The sequence below is a fragment of the Marmota flaviventris genome, chromosome 5, assembly GCF_047511675.1.
Source record: "Marmota flaviventris isolate mMarFla1 chromosome 5, mMarFla1.hap1, whole genome shotgun sequence".
Classification (NCBI taxonomy): domain Eukaryota; kingdom Metazoa; phylum Chordata; class Mammalia; order Rodentia; family Sciuridae; genus Marmota; species Marmota flaviventris.
The window spans coordinates 130404616-130419279 of NC_092502.1; the positions used below are offsets into that span (position 1 = coordinate 130404616).

General features: G+C 39.0%; 1 protein-coding gene across 1 annotated transcript in view; it reads right to left on the reverse strand.

The window, feature by feature from the left end:
* The window catches only part of Myo10 (myosin X), a 207028-nt gene that overhangs the window by 71685 nt on the left and 120679 nt on the right, over positions 1–14664 (reverse strand). Inside the window, exons 10-19 of the mRNA XM_027954392.2 lie at positions 12133–12262; positions 10888–11006; positions 9836–9982; positions 9558–9658; positions 9384–9450; positions 8759–8851; positions 8291–8359; positions 7549–7631; positions 4893–5001; positions 1913–1993 (exon numbers count right to left, since the gene is read on the reverse strand). Coding sequence (XP_027810193.2) covers positions 1913–1993; positions 4893–5001; positions 7549–7631; positions 8291–8359; positions 8759–8851; positions 9384–9450; positions 9558–9658; positions 9836–9982; positions 10888–11006; positions 12133–12262 — 999 coding nt within the window. The remainder of the gene's footprint in view (positions 1–1912; positions 1994–4892; positions 5002–7548; positions 7632–8290; positions 8360–8758; positions 8852–9383; positions 9451–9557; positions 9659–9835; positions 9983–10887; positions 11007–12132; positions 12263–14664) is intronic.

Here is a 14664-nt window from a genome sequence, read left to right on the forward strand (position 1 = left end):
ATGTATTGTTATATTACCATTTTTGTGCTTTGACCTAAAACATTTTAATATAAATTTGAAAAATGGAAAGGTGTTATTTTTTTAAACTACAAAAATGGTATACATTAAGTCATTTCATATCTTGTATATAAAACTGCTCTGGCCAGGTTCCTGCCCTCTCACCTCACAGGCAACAGACTGAGGGGGTTTACTACAGAGATGCCCACCTGTAACCCATCCACGGGAGAAAGTCCAGGTCAGAGTTCTCATCCTCCCTTGGATGCCCACCTGTAACCCATCCATGTGAAGATGGCCTTAGGCCTGAGCCTAAGCAACTCCATTTTAAAAACTCCAGTTTTAAACCTGCTATTTCACAGGCACATCCACAGAGCCCTCCAGTATGGCCTCAAACAAGTTAGTTCCCCTCACTTTGATCAACAGAGTGAAGCCCCTGGCAGGCTGTCCTCACCTGATAAGAGGGAAAGGCGAGAAGATCAGGGAGGAGACTACTAGACTAGATGTTTCTGATCCTAGGATAAATGATGTCATGGAGAAATCCAGTCGTAGCTGATAAGGACTGAAAGAGGGGGTCAAAAGCCCCCAAATTTAGTATAAATAATAGAGCTGATGAACAGGGATTCAGCCAACCGAAACAAGGATGCTCTCAAGCTGGAGAGCCTGATGAGGACCTGACATCCCATCATTTTTCATCATTTCCTGATCTTCTGCATGATCCTCACTGCTCTCAAACTCTACCGCCTCGTCTGGACCCTGGTGAGAGCCGCAACTTCTCCTCAACCGGTTGTCCACTCCATGCCAGGAAAAGCCTGCCTTGGTTCCGGACCTGGTCACCGCGGTCTAAGTGAGTGTGCATCTGCTGGACATAAAACCTTAAGACTTTTGAACTTAGCGTGCAGAGGGAATGTCTGTCATTAGCCTGTCATGATTAAGTGTGTTTTACAGTGCTTAGAATTAATTAATCTAGAATTGTTTGCTGTGAATTGATTATGTCTATTGCAGTGCCTAGCACTAAGGATTGTCATTTTCTTGATTAAGAACCTATAGAGTGAAATTGTATTGAGTAATTTGAATGAATAAAGCATTGAAAAGGGCAGAAGCATGTGGACATTCTTTATTTCTCCCCTTGACTGCATACTTTGCAATTTTGCCCCCTTGCAACATTAATCCTCATGAAGATGGCAGTTCTTTAATATGAGGAACCTCTGGACATGACTATCTTGAGGGTGTTTTTCTCTCTCAAGAAAGGTTTCTAAGAGTCTTGTCTGCCTAATCAAAATTAACTAAGGCAAGGTACCCATTTAGCCTTGGATTTAGCAACAGCACGTTTCTAATACCCCCCCCCCTTTTTTTTTTAAATTTAGGATAACCTCCTTTTTTACTCTCAGGTTGTTTCTAATTGAGTTACATCATTAAAAATAGAAGAGCCTTTATGTTATAACAACTTATACGATGTCTTCAAATTGGTTTCAATCAATTAATTTAACTAAACTTAAAATTCAGCATTACTACTTATAGTATAGCTTCTTCATCATGTTTGACAATAAAACAAAACAACAACAACAAGTCAACCACAACCAAAAGTCACGCCAAGAACTTTTTCAAAATAGGTATACTGCATTTTGAGCTGGATATAGGAATATCAATCCAAATGCTAAAGAAAAATGTGAAGGCTTCACAATATTTCCTTTTAAAATAGACTTCCCGAAAGCCTCATGTCATCATTCAAAAGCAGACCAACAGACTCAGAGGACAAAGGAAATGTTTTTCCATTTAATGCCAGGTTATGAGAAGGTCATATTCATTTCCAACCATTTGTAACGAAAGGACTTGGGAGAAACCAAATCTATGAGCAGGCACCCCAGGAGGCTGTGTCCTTGAGGAAGAGACTCAGCCTGGCACTCATGAATCTTACCTTCTGCATGTTTGGCTTGATACAACGCACGAAGAAGGGGTTGGAGGAGCTCAGGGTTGCCATCAAGGAATGCAGGGAGTCCTAGGAAAGGAAAGGGTATGTATTGACTTGTTCTCTTATTAGGCCACTTTACATTTCTCAACACCCTAGGTACTTATTGGAAACAAGGCTTAAAAAAAAACAAACAAAAAAACAATATAAATCATAGGAGTAACTTAAGAGATTTTCATTTCTAATTATATCATTTTAATGTAAAACAAGGCAAAAGATATTATAATTCATTATAACTGGAATTATTCCATAACATATGAAATGTATTTATTACTTCCTTTGAAGCACAACCTTTTAAAAAGACTATTCTGGCTGGGTGGGTGGTACATGGCTGTAATCCCAGTGGCTTAAGAGTTCAAAGGCAGCCTTAGCAACTTAGTGAGGCCCAGAGTAACTGAGGGACCCTGTCTCTAAATAAAGTACAAAAAAAAAAAAAAAAAAGTCTGGGGATGTGGCTCATTGCCCCTTGGTTCAGTCTCTGTTACACACACAAAAAAATGTGTGTGTATATACACACACACACACACACACAAATAAACAGCCATTCTGAGCGGTACCTATTTTCCATGGAAATTATTTCTATAAACTCATTATTTCCATCAAAATAGCCTAGGAGAGTACTTGGCTGGTCTTTGAGCCACAATCTCTCACTCTCACCTTTAAGTCACCAGTTAGATTTTATATCAATCTGTAATTCTACTTGCTAAACTTTCCCAGGTTGTTTTATTATGGAGAATTTTTCACATTTTCTAAAGCAGACACAATGGGTCACCAGCTCTCATCTCCAGCTGCAGCTCAAGGCTAATCTCATTTCATCTGGTCTCTGTCTCCATACGCACCAGGCGTACCCCTTGTGGAAAAGCAAATCCCAAACATTCCATTATTTCACCCATCAATATTTCAGTATGTATTATTAAAGGCCGAACACTTTTGACATCAGTCAAATATTATTTCACGTAAAAGATATATAGATTCTTTATATTAACATCTAAATAAACATTAAAATGTACAATGGCTAAACATTTCACATTTAAAATTTGTTCTGTCTCAGATTTTATAATTTTTAAAATTTCTTTTCCTTTTTTTGCATCAGAATGAAATGGTTCATGCACCATAGTTAATGTATCTTTTATTTCTCTTTTTAATTCATTGGTTTTCCCTCAAGCTCCCTTTTTTTCTTACAATTTTGCTGTAGAAGAAAACCAGGTTGTCCATGACACCTTGATCAGGTACTTTTCTGCTCAGAAAGCTTTAGGATCTCTAAGAGAACAAAGCACCCTGGTATTCTTGGCTCTTCATACTCTGGTGTTTAGGTGCACTGCCACAGGCCCTTGTCTACAGAGAGCCTTAGAGGGAAGACTTACTCCCGGATTCTGGACTCTTCTCCTGTTCTGGTCTCCACCAGGAAGGCCACCCACCCTTTTCCTTCATTCCTCACCCAATTCAAGTCCCAAATGTTCAAAAAGCCTTTTAAGACACTCCAGGCAAATAGATAGGGCACCCTAGAAAAAGAAAGCAATTCTACTGGAAGATTAAGAGCCGAAGCTGTACAGTCAGACACACTGAGGTCCAACTCAAATCCCACTGTCACTCCTCTGAGGGCCTGAGTGGGTCTCCTCATTTGTAAAACGGAGACAATAACATGCACACATGGGGTTACAGGAGCAGTGACCCAGACAACGAATATAAACTAATTATCCCAATGTGCAGTACAGTATATGTAGCTGCTGTCATTATATCTTATGTTACATGAATATTGTGTTTATTACATTATATCTAATCTGGAAAACACCTAACCTTACTGCTGTACCACCCATGCTGTTTGCATGCCAGTGTGGCAGCTCATCTCCACCTACAGTGTACAGCAGGCTGCACACAGTGAGCCCCGAGCATCCCTGTGTGAGAGGCCAAAGGGAGGCCAGCCTCACAGGGCGTTTAGTGTCAGCTGAAGAACTGACTCCACTTCTCTTCATGCTGGGATTTCCATTTGAGGGCAATATCTTCATTATACTCTACCTTTTAAGGTAGACAAAATGCTTTCACATTTAAAATGCAAATAAGAATCATTTTCCTTGAATTCCAGATACCTGGACAAAGTAACTGAAATTAATCTTATTTAAATCTGAACTTAGTCACTATATCTAGTTGTGATATTGCAAACATACCTGGGAAAAATATAGACATTCAGACATGGGAAGAAAAACCACCTATTTTTACATGAGCTTCTAAACACAAATAAGATGGCAAAACAGAACTTCATTTTTTCTTTTTTTTTTTTTGTGGTACTAATAATTAAATCCAGGAGCACATCACTGCTGAGTGACACCCTCAACCTTTTTATTTATTCTTTATTTTGAGACAAGTTGCCCAGGCTGGCCTCAAACTTGTGATCCTCCTGCCTTAGCTTCTGGAGTCACTGGGATTATAAGTGTGCACCACTGTGCCTAGCTACAACTAAAACAGACCTTCTTAAGGAGATCTGTTATTTCAAAAGCTGGGGCTTAAACAGTTCTCCTTTATGTAATGATAATTTTTAAAAACCATGTTTTCATCTGCTTCAAAAAATGTATATATTTTATATATGTTTATATACATACATACATATATACACACACAAAAACATATGCATAAATGTATACTATATATTATATACATGTATACACACACACACACACACACACACACACGTTTTAGGGGGAAGTCCTAGGGATTGAACCCATGTATCCATGCATGTGAGGCACACACTCTATCACTGAGTTACACCCCAGCCCAAACAGTGTATATTTCTAAAGGACTGACTATTTGAAAAGCATGATATAAAAGAAAACAAAATCAAACATTCCCATAGTCCTTACTATACCTAAATCCTCTTTTGGGTTCTTAAAAATCATAGTAACAATAACTCACGTGAGCCCCAGTGGAGACTAACCTTGAACTGTGAGCTGACTGTGGGCCGCCGGTGTTTGCTTCCACATTTCAAGGTGTCCTGATTGTTGCGGCTTGAGACGTGTTCAAAGAGGTCATAGATGAAGTCGAACCTGGGTGAGGGAAGAGCAGGATCGTGAGGCACACACACCCCCAATTATTAGCCGTCCGATTACTATAATTATGGTACACTTTCCCACTGATAACTGAAAGGGGCACTCTGAGGCCTAAGAGCTAAGACAGCTTCCAAGGACTTTAAACTAACTATTGCCGCGACCTTCAGGCACTGAAAAACTATACCAGCCTTCAGAGCAGCAGACATCGCAGAGAAGTGGACTGGAGGGACAGTGACTTGGCTGGCCTCCCACTCAGGAGTGTTGTGCTTTCCAGAGCAGCACCTGAGCCCTGTCACCTGGGTTTCCTGACCTGTAGGGCGACAGACCCAGCCCTTGGGATCCACAGGGGATTGCTTCCAGGACCCCCAGTGGACAGCAGAATCCAAGATGTTCAGGTCCCTCACGTCATTCTCCCATATACCTAAAATCATCTCCAGATAACTTATAGTGCCTAATATGGTGTATATGCCATTGTTAAAATATACTGTTTAGGTGATAACAAAAAAAAGTCCATACGTGTTCAGCACAGATGCATTATTTTTTTAATCCAAGGTTGGTTCAATCCATGGAAGCAGAACCACAGAAATGCAGAGCCAACTACATTTGTTTTGCTCTTACAGTGTTGTGAAGACCCTACCAGTTAACTTATGGGAAGGTGCTAATGAGGAACACTAAATCTGGACTGAGGCAGACTAAAGTTCAAATTCCGCCTCCATCACTTGCTAGCTATGCTACGAGGGTGAATCACCCCTGGCCCCCCAGTATTGGTCTCAGATTTTTTATCTGAAAAATGGCGATCATTTTAAAACTGTCTCCTAATGCTGAGGCAAGGATGAAATGCAAAAGGTTGAGAGCATGGTCCCTGGCACAAGATAAGTACTGATGTTAACTGTCATTGTCATTACTATTAAGAAGTTCTATAAATTCCATTGCCACTATTAATAAAATTAAACAAAAAAATGTTTCCCCATATTTTCCATCCTCCTTGCATGGAAGATACGGGATATAATGGGGAGTTTGGTGGCTTCACTATCACCAGGAAAGGCAGGGAGGACATCTAGGAGTCCGTATCACCAAGGTGGCAATGTTAGTGCTTCTTGCTCTGCTGCAGCACTTTTTCGCGTTTGTTCCGGGAGGCTGTGCAAGGCTCACTCTTTTAAGATCTCCAACTGTGCAGTCGACCTCTTGGAGAAAAGCTTGGTTTCTATTAAGAGGTCAAAGATGTCAGAGGTGAAAGGGTAGAGAGAGCCAACAGCTCAAGCCCTCAGCTTGCAGAGGTGTGTGGCTGAAACAGCAAGTTCCTTACCCCATCACAAAACCGCCCAACACTAGCAGAGAGGCGACCCGCCAAGCCCCATCCAGATGCTCCAGGCCTGTGATCTTTCCACTACAACAAACTGCTTTTATTTAAAACCCATATGCAGCTTTTATTTAAATGTATCATTTTAAATCTTTTCAAACTGCTTTGACAGATAACATGCTGTGGTATTTTAAAGCATTTTTAATGGGTATGAAAACTCATCTTAAAATGAAAATAGCTGTTGAAATTATCAATAGTAAAATTTTCACAGAGGATCAGTTAAAACAAGTATAAAGATCAAAAACTTCAAATTCTAAGCTCTCAGCTAATAGCTTACCCGGGTTCCCCTTCACCCCAATTCACAGCCACTAGCTAAGTGACAGGATGGCCACCTGGTATTTACATTTTGAAAAGAATTATAGCTTTTTAACAATTGTGCTACTTCCTTCCTTAGATATCAAAAATGTATTTCTGTGTGGAAAAAAAAAATTGAAGGGATGTGGGACAATTTCAATGGCTTTAAAAAAAATAATTTATTTGTTATAGATCCATGCAGTATAAAAAGCTTTCAGGCCAGGGCTTTCCCCCAAACACTCGCCCATCAACAAAGCCTCCCAACAATAGGAAGCTTCCCAGTTTAATACTTACAAGTAGCTAAACAAACCATTAAAAGTTTCTGTATGTTTTCCTTAGCTACTGAATTAATGGTGTGAATTTATAATTCATGAGTTAGTAAACGAAAGTGTAATAAATGTAGAACTTTACTTGAGCTAACAACAGGTTAATCTTCTTGTCACCCCTGTACTAACAAGAGACACCTGGATCCTACAATACCAAGCCTGAAATGAACACTCTGCTCCAAGCTGGCAGTGAAGAAAGGCGGTCTGACTGGTTAAGGGTCTCAAGTTTTTTAGCTAAACAAAGCTCTACAGCTCACTGGTCACCAGTTGAGAGATCTTAGGCAAGTCACTTAACCACTCCATGCCTCAGTTTTCTCATTTACATAAGGAGATCAATCAGAGTACCTGACTCATGGATTTGCTATTATTTTGACATCTCATTAAATGATAGTCACTGCTATTATTATATATCTCTGTGTCATTGTATTGATGAAATACTGTCTGGAAAAGAAGATATAATGTCAAGGGTTTCCACAGTAGTAATTTGTTCTGTATACATGAATAAGTGCATTTGCACAAATTTTAATTTGCTTGCTAATGACTTCATAGAGGAGACCCACATACCGGCTTTCTCTTAGCAAGTTGAGAAGGTCGTCTCGAAATGTGTCTCTGTTTTTCTCCAAGATGCCTCGGACATCATACTGAACCTAGTTTTAAAAAAATAAGAGAGCGACTGGGGTTGTGGCTCAGTGGTAAAGCACTTGCCTAATACATGTGAGGCACTAGGTTAGATCACATAAATCACATAAACAAACAAACAGAAAAAATAAATTAAAAATTCACTTAAAAAAATAAAAGAGAGAGGCTGGGAATGTGACTCAGTATTAGAGCATTTGCCTAGCATGCATAAGGCCTCGGGTTTCATCCCTAATACCACAAAAAAAAAATAAGAGAGAAGGACAAATTGGTCAACAGAAATGTTTCAAGTGAGAAGCAACTTATTTATCTATCTAAATATCTACCTACCTACCTATTTATTTATTTTATTTTATTTTTAGTACCAGGGATTGATCCTAGGGGTGCTTAACTACTGAGCCACATTCCCAGACCATTTAGTTTAAATTTTGAATCAGGGTCTCACTAAATTGCTGAGGCTAGCTTTGAACTTGTGATCCTCCTGCCTCAGCCTCCCAAGTCACTGGGATTACAGGCATGAGCCACTACACCTGGCTAGAAACAACTCTTTTAAAAGCTAGACTCATTAAAACAAAATTATTTCAATAAATTTGTGACTGTTTTCTGAAACTACTACTTTCTCTTAATACCAAATGCACAAATATATTAAGTTATCTCAATAAGAAGTTACCTCTCCAGCATAGTGTTTCACCCCAAAATTGTTGACTGCAACTCTGGGCTTCACATAAAAGTGGTTATTCTAATAAGAAAAAAAGAAAAAAGATACAAATGCCTTAATTCACTCACTGATTTCCTTGAACTTCTAGAGAAAACCATACACAGTGGGCAGTGAACTGCAGTGCCTGTTATGCACCGTCAGTTTAAGACACAGTAGAAGATGCACTGGAACCATCTACCTCTCTGCTGTGTCAGTACAGTAGGTCAGAATGCTTCCATTTTCCACCCATACAATGAACTTTGGCATATTCTAACAAGTAGTCCCAAATCTAACATTCAATTTAGAATCAGAGGAAGAAAGCTCTCATTTGAAAAGAAATAATTAAATGTGGGAAGCAAAGTTGGGCCAAGACACATCTGTGCATTATCTTCATGAGCAGAAAAGCAATTCGGAAATAAAGAGCCAGCAGGGTTGACATACAGCATGCTGATTGTGCAGTTTCTCCAGTAAGGTGCTGTCTGTGGCTTGAGGAAAATGGCTCTCTTCATTGATGAGGGCGAGGAGGCCAAGCTTCTACAGGTGGAAAAGAAAAGGATGAATGAATCAAATGTTGAAATGTTTACCTTTCCAACTACTTTAGAGCTTCTTTCTGTTCTCTATCAAGCCACTGGTCAAAAGAAAAAGCATGTAACTTCTTGGACTGAAAAATTTATAATGTTATGCCATAAAGAAAACCAACTAATTTAAATTACAATAAATATTTTTCAAAAAATGGAAGCCACTGAAATTTGGGGAATCAGTCTTTTGCAACTGGCTAATCTACTCCTGGACTAGCCTGGTAAGGCTCTGCCACTAAGATCTATTGAAGCCAGTTCACACATTGTTGATTATAAAACATTGAGTTCAATGAAACAATGGGTCTGAAGCAGCCAAGTATTTAAATTCAACTTCGCACATTTACATGTATGCTTCCAAATGGTCCATTGTGTTCTAAACATTCACATCTTTGATGTACGAGTTCGTGCAAGTTATTTTGTTCCCATAAATATGAATCAGCCCGGCTGGACACCCTTGGGACTGTTACCATTCTTCAACAACTGCTTACCTTCTCAATCAAGTCCAGACATTCTCCATTGTCTATCCAGTCGATATCTTCCCACACTAATCCCTCTCTGTAGAGAGATGAAGAAGGACAAGTGAAATTAAAATACAGCTTTAAACTATCTGATTTGGTGGATTTAAAAAAAAATAATTGAAATGGAAGTCTGCAAGTGCTTACCTGCTATATTCTAATTGTTCTAAAGAAAAAATATGCTTGTTGAAGTATTCCTGAAGTTTCTCATTTGCATAGTTGATATTGAATTGCTCAAAGTGGTTAACCTGAGAAGGGAAATGGTCAACAAAAATCTTTAGTTCCCTCACCACTACATATAAAAGTGGAGAAAAGGAAAAAAACAATTGACAGAGAAACATATCCATGTCTGTTTCAAGAGATATGCTTCATAGCTGCTCAAAAAACAGAACAGACTTCATGTGTCCCACTCTTCGGAAGCCTACCTCAAAGTTTTCAAATCCAAAGATGTCAAGGATGCCAATAGATTTGAAGTCATCTTTGCCCTTGATCCTGCTGTTGATCTTCTTGATCACCCACTCAAAGCAGCGTGCATAAAGTGCCATGGCCAGGGAGTCTCTGCTGTCCACTGCCTAGGGGACAGGACATGCTAATAGCCCCAACTGCCCACACCTGCTCTGAGGAAGGACCTAGGCTCCCAGTGTTAAGTAAATCCACACTGTGCAGGAAAGCACAGATATCTAGAGAAAGCATAAACTCACTGACTGACTTTCCAGTAAGAGTCTCCAAGAGCCCCTTGAAGTATCAGGGTTCTAAGCTCAACTTTATATGTTCAGTTATATGAAAGAACCTGAGTCTACATATATGAGTACACATTTTGTCAGGTTTAAAACACTGATTAAGACCTGAGTTTTAGAATTTTCATCTTCTCCTCCACTTCTACTTTGTACACATGAAGTTTTTCTTCATGATATGGTTAACATTTTTACTCATCCAATTAAAAAACATATCAGAAGGGCTAGTGCATACAAATTGGCTCAAGGCAGCAGCAGAAGCAACAAGAAACATGCTGTTGCACTGACTTCATGTATAAGAACAACAACAATAACACATTATTATGGCTAATGTTTATGTAGCGTTTATTCTGAAGGAGGCATAACTTACCATATATTTGTTATTTTTACCCTTGTAAGAATCCTATGAATTAGGTGTGATAATTACCGTTGACTTACAGAGGAGGATATCGAGGCACAGTAAATATATTTTCCAAGAATGGACATTAGTAAGTGTAAGGACAAAGTCTCAAACTCAGGGGCTTTGTATTAGACCTGTCCTTGTAAACACTATGCTATACTGTCTCTCAGGAATTAATTCAACATCTTTGTCTATTCCCAAAACTTGGATATCTTCTACATGTGGACCATGAGCCAAAGTCATTTAAACAGCTCAATGTCAGTCACTTGTGTGAATCAAACTCACAGATCTGAAATCCCAGGGGTGTATTTTAAGACAGGCGTTGCAGACAAAGTGTGGGTACCTGTTGAACATTGAGAGGCGTGAGGATCTCTTCTCCCCTGAGGAACATCGATCTCTGGGTCAGGGCATCGGTGAGCTGCGTTGGGTCCAGCCCAAGTAACTCTGCAGACCTGCCCAGAGCTAAAAGCAAAGTGTAAGGCCTAAGTACACCCACAGCCTCCTAAAAGAAACCAGCCACCGGACCTCAAATAGGTTCAGAGCTAACTATACAGAATGACACTACAAAGCAAAACATTTCTGGATCCATTTGGCAGAAATGGTAATACAATGTAACTGTTCTCACAACAGTGTTTTTCTGTTTGGGAAAACAGTTTTTTAAATAAAAAATATTTATTTTAATATGATGTGGGTCTGTTATTTTTATGATTAAATGAATTAATAAATCTTTTAAATGCCTCTGTTCTAATTTCTAACATTTAAACACATTTAACCCACATCAAAAAAGTACTCCCGTGTTCAATGATTTGAGGATACTGAGGAGCACTGGGTGGGATCAAACATTTGAGAAGTACTGGCCTACAGACCATCTCCTCTACAGACCCCGAACTCCTCCAGTTCCCAGCTTCTAGCACCTCACCTACTGCTTCTATCAGAAAAGTACTCAAAACACTGGTAAATAAGTCGCTCCAGAAAAATGAAAGCTCTATGTATATTCACTCATTTTATCTTGACAAAGATCTCCGAGGTCCTGCTGAGCAGGCACCAGGGTTAGGGGATTAACAACACAGGCCACAGCTTGTGGCAGACCTGGGATCTGAACCCAGCATTTTGGCTTGGAAATCTAAAGCTCTTAACTGCTACACTAAAAACCAGGGCAAAGCTCAAGTCCACCTGACTTAATATTTTCCCTACATCAAGTCCTCCTTGTTCCTATTTCCACTTATTTGGCCCATTTTCCTTTTTTCTTAGTAAGGAGAACAAAGACACCATCCCCTTTCAGTAGTAACGATCATATGCCCTGGCCCTTTACGAGCTGACATTTCACATCAGATACAGCTAAAATTCTATAGCTCTTCAGCTGGGGGTTGGGGGGCACTGGGTGGCAGAAAGTGCACCCAGCATGTCCAAGACACTGGGTTCAATCACAGCACCAAAAAGAGAGAGAATAAAAACTTCCCTAGTTCTCTACTGCAGGGGCCAGAAAACCTCTTTCTGTAAAAGGTCAGTCAGTTAATTTCTAGGTTTAAATTGCAAGAGGAAGACTCCAAGGAAGGGAGGAAGGCTGAAGGCAGGTGCAGCCTCTCACCTGTTTTGAAGGACACCTGCGCCCCACCAGCAGTGATGAACTCAATGTTCCCGAGATGCAGGATTCCAGCCAGCAGCCTCAGCACCTCCCGCACCTCCTCCCTGCTGAACTGCATCACTTCCATTGCCGTCTGCAAGGATATAGACACAGGTAATTTTATGTTGATCTTGACATTGAAGGAAACGAACATTCATGGCTCGATAAAATTACGAGGTGTTATTCTTAAGGTAAGAAAACAAGTAACAGATAGTAACGACTCACTTTTCAATGACCCATGTGAATGAAGAGGGATAAAGAAAGGACTTGGAAAGCTCAGAGATTACCCAATCAATGAAATAAAATAAATACCTTTCACATAAGCCCTGTATTTATTCTACAAAAAAAATTACTTGAGGGAGTGATAACAGTGATAATGACCATGGTAACAGGATATGTCAAAGAAGAAGGAACTGTTTTCTTAACATAAAACTTGTGGGGTGGTGCTGGTATTTAGAGGGACTCATACCTGATGAGACTTCAGGGTAAACTGAGGCCCCTGCCTGATGGTTATACAGCACAGGGGCCAAACAGATGGAATAAAATTCTTACTCAGGAATTCCATTGATGGGACACTCTTTTCTTTCTTTTATACAACAGACACTGAAGGGAAATTTGAATAGATGAGGATCTATTTTTCCTGGACAGTCCTGATATCTCTATTTTTAATTTCGCCAAAGAATGTTTATGGCTGTGTCTTGGCCTCAGGATAGTAAGTGGAAGTTAAGTAATGCTGTTTTGGGAAAAATAAAGTCACCTCTAGGTTTTTGTTACTAGAACAAGCATTTAAACAACTGAGCCAGGTGTTTTCTGAATCAAATCTAAGATTCATTCATTTTCTTTTGTGATTTAGAAGCATATTCTTTTTAAGGAAAAAGGCTTTTAAAAAGAATCCCCCCTCCCCCCACACACACCCTGAGGACAGACTTGTTGACACACTGATGACAAGGAGCTGTACAGAGAAGGGGATCCTTACAATGACCAGCAGGAGACCAGGAAGAATGGAACCATGTACCACTGTGACAATAGAAACTGCAAAGGAAACAACTGGAGATTTTTAAATGTGAATGGTCTAATTTCTTTAAAGGGAAAAAGTAATAAAGCCAGAAGGAGAAGACAAACAATGGAGAGGGAGACATAATTAAAAACTCTCCTGAAAGACATGTGAGCAACAAAAACAGAACAGGCACTTCTAGGGAGGAAATGCAAACCCACAGAGAATGTCTCTCTTCCTTGAAATCACATATGTGCAAATTAAAGCAAATCTGAGGGCACGTCTATTAAACTAGCAAAAATTTCTGAATTATCAACTTAAAGACTGGTGGAACAGGGAAATTTATACACTGCTTGTTGCTACTTTAAATTAGTAATCTTTCTGGAAAACAACACAACTATGTAGTAGTATCATGCCAGGTCACACACACAATCTTATCATTTTAGTATCTGGAGAAAAAACAACAAAGTTTCATAGACATTAAATAACTCTTTCTTGGTTACACAATCATGATTTAAAGTCAGGTTCAAGTAACTCAAAGGCTAGAAATTAAGGGTTATTATCCACTCAATTACATTACTTTCTAAGTAAAAAAAAAAAAAAAAAGAAAGAAAGAAAGAAAAGGAAATCTCCTATGTAATATCCAATAATATCAAGGCCAGAAATTTGTTCCAAGGAAAACTTCAGCAGAAAAGCTTTTTTTTTTTTTTTTTTGTAAAATATTCACTACAGTAGAGACTGTAAAAATTCTAACTGAAAAGATATATCTTAGAATTAGACAACTCAAATATACAAAGCAAACTTGTAATAGTAATGTAGTTTTTAAAGAAAATTATACACATTATAAAGAACAATTACATTTCTTATGGATTTACATAAAAAGTGAAAAAAAAAAATCCTTTTGGTTGTGCTGGGGAGGGAACCCAGGGCCTCATTCACTCTGGGCAAGTGCTATACCTTCAGACCCCCAAACTGAATTTTTGCACTTATTTTTAAAGATCAGGCTGGTAGGAAATTTTACAAAAGTGAAAATACCTGCAATAGTAACTGTTAGGGTTAACTGTTAGTTAATGGTGTTGGTAGACACATGAACATTATGTTCTAGCATGTTTTACAGGCATTGATAATATTTTTACAACAAAAAAATCAGACTATTAATGGGTTGGTAGATAAATAAGATTCTGACTATTCAATGGAAAACCAACAGCAAAAAACAAACAAACAAACAAAAGATTGGATAGTGATACATTCCAAGTAGGTGACAGGAGGAAGCTAGATGAGGGGAATACATACTGTATTGTTTCTCTTATATGAAACTAGGGAAGATAAATCTATAGTACAGTGGCTGAAATTAGATCATTAATTTCCTAGGAGTAGGTGAAGGTGGCTAGAATTCTCTGGGAAGGGGTGCAGAGGAACTATCTGGGTACAGAACCATTCCTTATCTTGATATTGGTTGTGGGGACATGGGTGTAAAAATTCAAATTTCATATAGATTTAAA